This window comes from Mus musculus, chromosome 10, assembly GCF_000001635.26.
Source record: "Mus musculus strain C57BL/6J chromosome 10, GRCm38.p6 C57BL/6J".
NCBI lineage: Eukaryota > Metazoa > Chordata > Mammalia > Rodentia > Muridae > Mus > Mus musculus.
This window is the reverse complement of record NC_000076.6, coordinates 28,482,205-28,494,914: the sequence shown is the minus strand read 5'-3', so window position 1 is coordinate 28,494,914 and position 12,710 is coordinate 28,482,205. Positions and strand designations below refer to the sequence as shown.

The 12,710-nt window shown below is 39.2% G+C and overlaps 1 protein-coding gene across 21 annotated transcripts in view; it reads right to left on the bottom strand.

The window, feature by feature from the left end:
- Positions 1–12,710, bottom strand: part of Ptprk (protein tyrosine phosphatase, receptor type, K) — a 522,578-nt gene that overhangs the window by 102,483 nt on the left and 407,385 nt on the right. For all 21 annotated transcript variants that reach the window (NM_001359355.1, NM_008983.2, NM_001359356.1 and 18 more), the window contains 2 exons: positions 11,622–11,727; positions 1,728–2,001 (listed from right to left, as the gene is read on the bottom strand). In NM_001359355.1, coding sequence (NP_001346284.1) covers positions 1,728–2,001; positions 11,622–11,727 — 380 coding nt within the window. The remainder of the gene's footprint in view (positions 1–1,727; positions 2,002–11,621; positions 11,728–12,710) is intronic.

Below are 12,710 nucleotides of genomic sequence, written 5' to 3'. Positions count from 1 at the left end.
CCCTCTTCTACCTGTGTGCTATTTGTATTTAGGTGGGGCTACTAATTTTTACCATGTCTCTGTTTGGAGCAACCTAATTAGTCAATTACTTTTAAAATAGGTGTGTGTGTGTGTGTGTGTGTGTGTGTGTGTGTGTGTGTGTGTGTGTGTATACAAGATGGGTTGTTAATCTTGAATGTCATTTTGATGGAAATTATTACCATGAAACAAACCTATGGGAAGGTCTGTTGGGCATTATCTATAAATTCACTGAAGCAGAAAGACCTTTCAAAAATGATAGGATGAGGATCCCAGGTCAGAGAGAGAGGCAGAGAGAGGCAGAGACAGACAGAGACAGAGAGAGAGGTTAGGCAGAACACCAGGACTCTTAGCTCTCTACTTTCTGCATGAAGACTGCTATGACCGCTCACTTCCTACCTACTCTCTCTGCCCTGCCTCCTGTTCCAGAGAAGTAACTCTCAACTGGTAATCCAAACAAACCCTTTCTCTCTTAAACTGCTTCTAGCCAGGCATTTGGTCATAGCAGGTGGTGTGGATGGTAAAGAAGAGTGAGAAGAGTAGAGCCTCCTTAACTATGGACAGCCTTTGCATGTACGCTATGTATTTAAAGGGTATTGGGCACTTTTCTTTGCCATAACTCTACACTGGCTACACTGGTATGCATAAAAATACAACTTGCATATAAAAGCAATACTCACACCCTCATGGCCCTCGTACACATTGGTTGTCTTCCAATTAAACTATTCTAAGAGCTAATATGACTCATACAATTGGTTGTCACATACTTTACATCCTCTCCCAGGTGTCACCTTACAGACTCAGTTATACATAAGCAACCATTTCCCACATAGCTTCAAGCCCATCAAAATGCCAGTGTTCGTCTGGATTTGAAAATTGTTCAAGTTTCTCAACATATTCTTTTTACCCTACTGCCTTATCTCAAATAGAAATAAATAAATAAAAACAAAATAAGTCTTAGAAAAGAAAGTCTTTCAAAGGGAAACAGCATGGGAGGAAAAGGCTAGGTTGTTTCTCACTTGTGTCCCGCTGAGCGCTCCTCTTCAATATTCATTTGGGATCAGCCCCAGTGTTCAAAAACAACTGTGTCCAAAATGGGAAAAGGAGGGGCAGCCAGGGACAGGGCCAGCCAACTTCAGTAATGGCTCAGCACCCAGCCTTAGCAGGCAGCCTTCTGTTTAGGTTCTGTCAGCTGGACCGCAGGCGTCCCATTACTTTGTAATCAGAGGATTGTTACTTGTTATTTATTATTTGGCATGTACCCCCTGAAAAGCTTATAAGGCCTTTATTAGCCCAGTGTGGAACGCGCATTCTGTTTATCCTGAAGTAAATTTAATCTTTTGAAGCAGCCACTACTGAGCAAGTGAGGCAGAACAATGCAGGGAATTTACTGAGGGTGGAGTCCTGGCGGCAGCACACCCACCTTTTCAAATCACTTTGTTCACAGTTGCACTGTGGGCATTCCTGAAGAAAGCGCGAGCTAAGGCAGTTACTAGGAAACAGGAATCCTGTGAAATGCTGCTGGCTCTCAGCCTCAGTCCTTCAGTCAACTTGCAAGAGCTGGCAACAGAAGCACTACACATCCATTTTCTTTCCCTTTGTTTTCTTTTTCAATTTTCCTTGACAAACGCCACTGAGTGTTTATAAAATATAGCCACAGCTTTACTTAAGATCAAGGGGAAAAATATCCAATCTGAGAGTAATCTCACCTTCTCCACACTGCTCATCGCTTGGAAATAGATGTTGTATCCTTTGCGGGGGGCCAGGGGAGGGTTCCAAAAGCCTTTATAGGTCCGGTTGTCACCCACGGTGAAGGGAGCAGGCTCGGGAAGATTCCCAGGGGGAAGTTCTGCGGCAAAGTAATAGGGCGCGCCCCCACTTAGGGCGTTCTGGTATGTAACCGGTACCTGGTAGCATTCCATGGCCCCTGCTTCACGCTTCGTTCGATGTGGGTGTAGCTGCTCCACAACAATTTGATAAGCACTTTGGGGGAAAGAAAGAAATGTTCACACTTAGTATCTAACATATTAAGATGTTTGGAGAAAGGAACAGGAGGTTCAGAGTGGGCAGGCGGCTTCCCAGTGCATGTAACCATCATTAAGCCCCTTTCCCATAAAATGGTGTCTCGAGAGTTCTGCTGCCACAGTGGTGAGCTTATCAAGGAACTAAGACAAGTAAGAAAAATCACCTTAAAATGGTTCACATTTTCAAAGACCGAAAACTAAGCCTCTCTAATAAGGACCTGGCTTTAACCAGAGTCATATCATAGATTAAGTTCTTTGTCTTAGTTTTTTTTTTTTTTTTTTTTTTAAATAGAAAAAGTTAACATTTTCTCGTGAAATTACATCAGGGAAGGCGCAGCTCCAAGGCCCAACAGAATGGTGGCCTCCAGGAGGCATTGGAAGCTACGGTCTGCAGTTGTCACAGGCTTGGACACTCGAGGCGCTGACAGGCTTCTCCACCTCCTGACCTCGCCTGCATCTCTACTGCCTCACAGCTATGCAGATCCGAAGCACAAGTGACATGCGACAGGGCGGGCACAGATGGACACAAATCTGTCCCCACAACAGAAATAGACTGGCTCCTTCTTCAGGGCTTGTTAATAATAAAATGTTACAAATTGGAGAGACAGATGGCATTTGGCCTATTAAAACTCCAACCTGAATTGGGAATCCTTTTCTTAAATACATTAGAACTTTTCCACAACAGCTTTTATGTTGTAAGGTAAATGAAACCCCACAAATTTGAAATAAAGATTTATGTGATCATTTATTTGTAAGGTTCTCAAATTCATATGTCAATAATGTCCTTCCTTTGTGGAAAATGTCTCAAGTGAAATAATCTAGGTAAATATTATCTAAAAGTTTGCCATTACTACTAATATATTTTCCATACTTTGAATGTACAAACAATTAATATATTTTAGAATTGTTGAAAACTGAAGGAAATTCACTGTGGCTTTTAAATTCAGTGAGAATAAGTTGTGGGTGAGGTCTCTATGTAAAAATCTTGAGACTTTAAGCAAATATATTTCATCTAGGCCAGTGGTTTGTGACTCCCACAGGGGTCACACATCAGATACCCTGCATGTCAGATATTTTTATTATGATTAATAACAGTAGGCAATGTACAGTTATGAAGAAGCAATGGAAATACTTCATGTTTAGGGGGCGTGGTTACCAGAACATGACAACTGAATTGAAGGGCCCCGCACTAGGAAGGCTTCAAACCACTGTTCTAAAATGTGATCCAGGCTTTCTAGAGAGGGATGACAGCCAGCATTCAATAGGTCTGTAGTAGGGTGGAAGATGCAAGACAGTGCTTTTTGTTAAGGAATTTCCAGAGAGACCAAGAGAGAAAATCAAGTGTGCATCTAGGAGATTGAAAGAAATTCAGGGTTTAAAGCAACATTCCAATTTAAATATGAGCCATTATACTTACAAGCAAGAGACTCCACAGCCTCAAAGAAAAGATGATATTATTTAGAGTTTTACTTTCTTCTTTAATATTGAAGTTTCTGTTTGTTTTCCTGTTAAAGTACTGCTAACATGTCAAAAGGCTGCTGCCTATTTCTTTCTCTTTTGAAAAAGGACATAGATGATATCAATGGCAGAAACTGAGATTTGAGCTTGTGACCAAGGCAGACATCTGTTATTTTACACTATGGAAACTGTACCTCTGCCAAGTTGGGTCACCACGCTTGGAGCAAAGCTACTGACAAGATGCCTGATTTCTGCCTCATCCAGGGGACAAGCATTTGTCTACTATGGACAATATAGGAACTAGCAAGCAGACAGACCCTGAAGACCCAAAGAAGAAAAGAGCTTAGTTGCCATATGCCATGCTAGGTAGACCTAATCCTTATTTTATTTTGAATTTATTATCCATAATTATATGTTATATACTTCTGTGCCCTGTGTATACAGCTACACAAAAATTAATAGATGTATTACACTCTCCAGAAAAATTTACGTTTATGCACCTACTCTAACAAACAGAATGGTGATTATCTATCTTAGCTAAATAATGGAAACTAATCTCTAAAAAACCCAACTTCTTAATTATCTCATACATCTCAAAAAAAATCTAGTGTATGCTAACTCTTAATTCATTCCATTCATTTGACATATTTAACATTCTACTTTCATGGTTTTTCCATTTCAATTAAATTCAGGAGCTATGCAACCCAGCCTGGGGCTCTCCAGACTTATGTGGAGCAAAGCAAACTGTTACTGGGGGAGAGAAGGGAAGAGAGGCAAGTTCATTCTGCACTTTAGAACCTTAAGCCTGGCTCCAACTGAGATAATCAACAGGCTAGACCGAGCTAAAGATTTCACATATTTCATTTAAAGAGAAAATTTACAGAAGGGATGACTCTATGAGGTGTATAAAATATGTAAATTTCCCACATTAACATGGGCTTTCCTTTTAATTAATCTTTTATTTACTAATAAAGATGACTTACGAAATGAAGCACACCGTTGTTACTACTACTAAAAACCTGAGGCAGAGAGATATGAGGCCCTATTAAATTTTCCATGTGCCTTCCATTCTTCCTTCTTGTGTAATGACCAAATGTCTGGGACCCCGTCCACCGTTCACATGTGAAATCTTTTCAACCATAGGATGTGATATTTGGTGATGGAGATCCATGGAAAGCAACCAGGCTTAGATGAAGTCTCAGCAAGGGCTGCTTTGACCAGATTGGGTTTCCTAGACATTGGAGCAATGAAAACTAAATGTATGTTTTTGAGACCCCTTGGATTTTGTTATGAAAACATAAGGCTGAGTATATGCATACTTTTTCTTCAGAAAGCTTACCTCCAAGAATATTGTCTAGATTGCTCTTTGTGCAATGACTGAAATAAGGTGGGAAACATGTTCCTCCCTTTCACACACACTCTGCCTCATCAAGACAAGCATCTTCACTTCATTAAACTTAGCTCTGGGCCTGGGTCTTTTTTAGTCTCAGCAATGTTTATTCCATAAGCTGACACAGGAACTACTTAATTTTATATTCAAGTGTGGTTTCAAATGGGATAATGGACATTTAACTAGGCATTTGTAGGATGAGCAAATCACTTTTTTTTTTTCTGGTGAGGTTATTATTTAGAATATGCCCAAATATATTCACTTTTTGGTCTCAGATAAAAAGATCTCTAATCCTTCAAAAGTTCTCAACATGTTTGAGTAATGAAGCTTTGCTTAAGGAGCATCCTTACTAGGAATTTACTTCTGCTTGCTGCTTCACTGACTTTACTCAACAACAAAGCACTGGGCAGTTCTGCATAGGCACAGAGGATTCTGAAGTGAAAAAGTACCCCTCCTTCTCAACTTTCTATTTGCTTTCCTGTTTTTGAAATTGCCAGGCTTCTATTTTGTTGAAATGCTTTGTAATCCTCAAAAGTATGTAGCCCTCATATGTATAATATATGATAATATGTAATAATACTTAAATATGTTTAATATAGTATATACTTATTATTTAATATATTTAAGCATCTATTATATAATATAATATTTATTTCATATGAAATCAAAATACTACCATCTTTAAGACTCCTCCATTTTGAACCCCTGAAGTTCACTGGGTTTGTGTGTAAAAAGAAAGCGACTCATAAGTGCTTTTCTCTGTCACTGTAACTCAGCTTCACACATCTTTTCCCTCCTTACAGTTAAACCAACCTCAAGTTGATTTCATTATTTCTCTTCTATGACATCACTGGAAATACCTTTCTGGAATAAAAAAATGTTGGGTTTATACCTGTCTGTGGTTTTCCTGCCAACAAATTACAACACTCCAAAGTGTCTTTCCAAGCAACAACACTGGCTGAAGTCTGAATAGCACTTTACTGTCATTAATGGACCTTAGCCCTTCATCAGTTCCCTGAGGCTAAGACCCCTGTGTGTCTATTTCTCCCTTTCTTAAGCATACTATGAAAGCCTGGGGCTCACCTGTATTGGATTGCCTATAACACAGTGAACTTAAAAAGTGTCTACATGCAGTAAAAAGTGCTATTGAAACAAGTGAACATCACTACAATGAGAAATACCACAGATGCTCAGACAGAACTCAAAGCAACTGCTGAGAAAGGAGACATTTTCCCTCATTGTTCAGTTTGAGAGAGTGTGGCTCAAACACATATCCCAGTTTTTAAAATTAAAAATGCTGCCGGGCAGTGGTGGCGCATGCCTTTAATCCCAGCACTTGGGAGGCAGAGACAGGCAGATTTCTGAGTTTGAGGCCAGCCTAGTCTATAGAGTGAGTTCCAGGACTATACAGAGAAACCCTGTCTTGAAAAACAACAACAAAAAGCAAAAACAAAAAAACAAAAAATTAAAATTAAAATTGCCACCCCTGGGGCATCAAGTCTCTAACAGGATTAACCATGTCCTCTCCCACTGAGGCTAGACAAGGCAGTCCTCTGCTTCATATGTGCTGGGCCTCAGACAAGTCCAAGGATGCTCTTTGGTTGATGGCTCAGCCTCTGGGAGTTCCCAAAGGTCCAGGTTAGTTGATACTTTGGGTCTTCCTATGGGGTTGCCATCCCCTTTGGTTCCTTCAGTCCTTCCCCTAGCTCTTCCATAGGGGTCCTTGGCCTCAGTCTAATGCTTGGCTGTGAGTATCTGCATCTGTCTCAGTCGGCTGTTGGTAGAGCCTCTCAGAGAACAGCTCTGCAACCCACCTACAAAACTTTTGACCCCAAACTGCTCCTGTCTAAACAAAATATAGGAACAAAAATGGAGCAAAGACGGAAGGGAAGGCCAACCAGTGACCAGCCCAACTTAGTATCCATCTCATGGGTGAGTACTCATCCCTGACACTATTACTGATACTATACTGTGCATGCTTTTGTTTCTTAAGGTTTTTAAATTATCAAATAGAATTTAACAATAGTTAAGTTTAAAACATTAGAAGAGATTGGGACACTAATAATTCAAAATATTCCATAGTCTTTTAATATGTTTATTCATTTGTCATCTTTGCTATTCATTTTCATTAAAAGTTTAAAATATTACCGATTAACTTAAATCACGATATAGGTGTTAGAATCTTCCTTTAAAACCCAAATATAATGTGTGTTTAAAAATTAGAAGTGAAATTGGCTTCCACAATAAAACTTAATTAAACACAGCTAAAAGTAATTCTTAGTTTTGTGGCATAGGACACAGAACAACTGCCCTTCCATTTCAAGGAGCAGAAGTGAATTCCGCTGTTGCACAGAGAGTATGTGACTTATACTGTGGACAGTTCACTGATAAGATGCTTATCAATATGGAGCTAGAATCAAAGCTGCATACAATAGTCTGCCGTGAGACTTAACAACAACAATACAATTACCAAGCTAATCTGTGAGTGTGGCTATAGGTTTACGCTGCATAAAGCATTGGGACAAGAAAAAAGCAAAGTAAACATCAGTACATATGTTATTTCATATTTTACGAATCTATCCTTACAGCTGCAGGAGACAGACACTCATCTCTAAAGTTTCAGAGTCATGTGAAAACAGCTTTCCAAGATCCTTCCCCATTGAGACATGGCTTGTTCTATCCTACTGCCAGCATTCTGAAAGTCAGAAGAGTTATGGTAGTCATTTTTCCTGATGGCCAAGCATTCCAGGTGCTTTGTTTATTCACTCCTAATATGTAAAAGCCCGTTCTCTTATCTTTTTCCTTCTCTCTATGTAAGAGTTATCGGGCTACCAAATCACCAAACTCAAAATCCCGGCATTAGCTTAAATCAGTCCTCACTCCCTGTAATCTTTCCCCATCTTTCAGCGTGCAATTTTGTCTCAGTTTTGCCCTTCATCCTACAAGTCAGACTCTATCCTTTAGACTGGGATTAATATTATCCTGAATCCCTGTATTTATCTCTTTTGCTCTCACTATTTTCCAATATGGACTATTCATTTGAAGTTACAAGGACTCCTGTGATCTACATGCCATACACATTCGAGGGCTTCCTCATCCTCTTTACAGTGTTAATATAAAGTTAATGTACTTCTGTCCTGACTGCTTCCCTCTGAGTATAGTCTTGTAGCTCCAACTCATACTTCCTTTGAGGTGGAGGGAATGGCTGGAGAAGTCATAATTACACCACATTCTCTTTAAATCTCATCTCTCATCATTCATTCATGGATACCATTCATGATGCCATGGCCTCATTGTCAGGGGGGACTAGGCTCAGAAAATCTGGGACTAAAGCAGTACTCCAAATCACTTCTTTGTGATCTCTTTGAACACCCATAATCTCTTCTCAAAGTGAACCTTGGCAGACTTCATTTCTTCCCCTCCTTAATAAAAATTTCTCTCTGTGTTATCAGGCATTGTATTATCAGGGAGTCTCTCACACTCCACACTGGATGCCTATTTCAGATATCCAGATGAACTCCTGGTATGCAAAGATTGCTATGGAATCTGTGAGTTTGTGGGAATCACTGTTAATTTAAGTTTTAAAATAAGCCTATGCTAAATAAAGTAAATGCACTAGTGCTGAGTAAGGAGGATTTCTTAGTTACTGTAACAGAGGATCTGGAAGGAGAGCTTCTCATTAAGAAGTTCAAGAAAAAGAAAGCCCATTTGTTGTAGGTTTGGGACAAATGGACCGTGAAATGTAAGCTAATAAACACTAACAGTATCACAGGAAGGGAAGATAGACCCAATATTCAGGATTGATGACTGAGGACTAGTGGGAAGCTTTCAGGGTTAGCTGGAGGTTAAGAGATCTGATATTTTGGGAAGACACAACGTAGAGCAGCAGTAACATTGACAGCAGAGGGGGTAACTAAGCCGCAAGAAATTAAGCAGAAAGTAAATACTTTACAGGAAAGTCGAAATGGCATGATAGGATCCAAGAAATGATTTATAGAATCAGACCACAGACTCAGTGCTAGGAAAATTGACCACCCCATCACATGAGACTCTGACTTTAAAGACATTAGGACACTGGACTACCTCAGAATCAGACCCCAGTGTCTTGCAGGCATGGTTGGAAGGAGGGAAGTTGTTAGTGGGGAAGAAGGTACTACTGGACTAAAGGATGCCAAAAGCAAGGGAAGCAAAGTCCAAACCCAGCAAATGCCAAACTGCAGTGCTGTCTACTTAAGTGTGTGTAGCCCTGCCTGCTGGCTCCACCTGCAGGCGCTCCGGGCAAATGCTGCTAAATAAAGATGGCCTTGACTGAATTAACATGTTGGCACTCTTACTCCTCTTCCCTTTTAGGAACATTCACTTACTAACTTTGGCAAATGCTCACAGTAACTTATTTCTTATTCGAATAGCCTATTTTATAAAGTCAGTTTTCTGTTTGTGCATATGTTTTTGAGTGTGGTATAAGCAAGTGTACACCCATATTCATGCACGTAGAGGCCAGAAGAGCATGTTGAGTTCTTTCCTTTATTACTCTCCACCTTATTTTTGGATAGGGTCCCTCACTGACCCCGAGGCAAGCTATGTCAGCCATGCTGGCTGGTCAAAGAGCTCCTGGGATTGGCCTTTATCTGTACCCAATTCTGGTACTATAGGCAAATATAGTATTACTTGGCTTGCACAGGGTTTATTGGCCAATTATTCAAACTTACATCTTCTTGTGTGCACAGCAGGCAGTCTTGCCTACTGAATGATATCTCCAGTCCTTCAACTTGTTTTCTGAGAACTACTCATCTGTACTATATAATTTGCAGTGCCTAGCCAGTGGGCTCAATTCCAGGAATTGCTAACAAATACAATGAGGCACATTTCCATGCCAGGGAAAGATAAATGACTATTAAGAATTATTTTTGTATAGTTGCTGGTTTAGACCTTATGAATTCTTAGTAATTAGAAATCATGCATATATAAAGGCAAGCAGAAGACAAGAAAGTCGTTTAATCAAACCCATAGAAAATACACAGAATTCCTGAGCACTGTCAATTAGCTCAGGATCTACATGATAGAATGACCCCTGATACCCTAAGAAACCTGGGAAGAGACACTGTGTTGTGTTATGATCAGTGTATCTTTAATTTATAATATTAAGATGGGTGACAGGCACTTAATAAATGGTCAAAATTTGCAGAAAAAAATTTGATTAAGTGAACAAAGGATCATATAAGTTATACAGCACAGCCTGACAATAATAATGATAATAATACCTGAAGAAAAAGATGGCTTCACTTAACATTTTTAGGGATTTCAAATAGTTTTAAATTTTATTTATTTATTTATTTTTGTTTTGCTGACTTTTTTTTTTTTTTTTTTGAATGTGTGTCTGTGTAGCACATGTGTGCAGTGCCCGAGGATGCCAGAGAGAATATCATATTTCCTGTGACAGGAGTTTTAGATATTTGTGAGTCAACAGGTGAGTGCTAGGGGTTGAACCAGATTCTTCTAAAGGGCTGTTAGTGCTCTTTCCACTGAGCCATCTCTCCAGACCAAGGCAAACTTTAAAAGAGAAATACAGCTACCTGGAATCCTCTTAAACATCAGGAACTGATTAAATGCCTATGGTGTAAGTTTTGTCCCTACTAGGGACATGTGAATGGCGATGAATACGTGCCAATAGAGAAGGACACCAAGTCCAGCTGAATGAGACATTTTCTACTCCTCTTCATACCAGCAATCAAAATGATTTGGAGATCGATTCCTGAACAGCACTGTATACTGACTTCAGATGTTCAAGTAGCTGATGTTCCAGAGCATCTATGTTACAGGCACACTAGCGACCTCTCTTGTTCTGGAATGTGGTGGTGCACTGAATTTTAGCTAGATGGGGATTGCAAGTTTTCTTTGTGACTCATGTTCATCAACATATTTTTTATTCATGAAAAAATACTGTACAACTCTGATGACAAAAGACATCAGTTTCTTTAAGTCAAGGATATTGGTTTTACATACAGAACAGAGACTGACCGGCTTTTGAAAGGATTTATAAACAGCACAAAACTCAATCCTGCTCTCAGATGTGCCTTACCTTTATACCTATATGGTTTTCTTATTAATATTGATTAACAAAATGCCCACATAGCTATTGGTTGCAATCAGAATTTTGAAGGTTCATCTGTAGTTGTTCAAAATATAAAAAGCTGAAATAATTTTATTAACCTCTAAAAATGACATGGACTAGTATATTTTTTGACATGGATCAGATTTTTTATTGGAGAGAATAGCAGTAGTAGGTAATAGGAAAGATTTTAATATTAAAAGATAAAGGAACCAGTAAGCTGCACTTTATTATGAAATTTCTGATAATTTAAGAGCTGAAAGGCCACAGGGGCTTGATCTGCTTTTATTCTTCTGCATTTCTTTCAAAATCCTCACGTGATTTTGGTCTCTCACGTGAAATTACTCATAAGAGATACACAGAGTTGGACAAGAATTACTTCCTCAGATTATTTGACAAATACCTTCAAGGTACAGATCCCAGTAGAGGAAGTGAAATGAAACAGAATACAGACAGCAATAGTCTTAGATGGGACAGAAACACCCTTGGAAGTCCCCTCTTAACTACAGGTCTATTTGCAATCTTTGTTCAAATGAATAACCATATCATAGGAAGAAAAGAACCATAGGAAGACACTTCTCTCACTGGCAGCTTTTCCTTTTGACCATTCCCACCCCCTTACCTGATAGGAGCACCTTTGGCTTGTGCAGGCCTCAATAGTACTGTGATGGTGGTGGCAGTTTCATTCAGAGAGGCATCAACTCCTTCATAGTCAGGTAAGCTTGGAGCTGAAAAGAGATCAACGAGGCGAAGCGAAAGTTCAATCGACTCATAGCGACATATTATAGGTTGCTATGAATAAATGATTTCCCTTAAGGGGAAATCAATTTAATTCCTAATTAACTGCAGTGAACCTTATTTTATGGCATGACACAGAACCTTAACCCTAGCAGAAGAAGCTAGAAAGGGGACGTTGTTGGATTTTAAAAAGCTGTCTGGGGACTTGCACTCATATTCAAAAAACTTTGGGTAGATACTTTAATTTCAGCTTCTCAAGATCTTTAACCCAGCAAGGAAGGGGTGGGATTGGAGGAGGAGACTCTGCCCTAGCTGCGGAGTCACACATGAAGGCCTGGGCTGTGCACGCCTGCAGGGAGCTATGGGCAGCCTGGTGGTTACAGCCAATCATTTTAAATAAGCCAAAGAAAGGTCCAATATCATCATTGGACCAGTTTCATGTGACCACAAGGGAAACATAATTGTTAGCTCTGGTGAACTAGAAAGAAAATTATAGTTTTCAGTTGCCAAGAGTTAGTACATTAATTCACAATTAGTTGAACACACACATTTTCAAAATATCGGATAGTGTTTAATTGTGATCTGAGAGTTTGCTAACCTTGAGTGGGAAGGAATTTCAGTTAGTTTGCACCATGTAGAAAGATGTCTAAGGGAATGAGATCTATTAAAACAGGTAGATTATCAGTTATGCTTGAAAAGTCAAGTGATACTTTAAAAAAATTATCCATTCATTGAATGCTTGCTAAAAGCAAACATATACAAATCTGTATGATTATGATATAGACATGAAGACATAACACAGGTCCTGACATGGAATCAGAATTAAAAGATAACATTTTGTGAAGCCGAATAGTATAAATATATAAATATATACTCAGTAAACTCAAATATTCAAAAGATACACACAGTTAATTTGGCAAGAGTAGTACACTTTTATACAAATTAATAAGTATTTGTATGAGTGTTTTGCCCA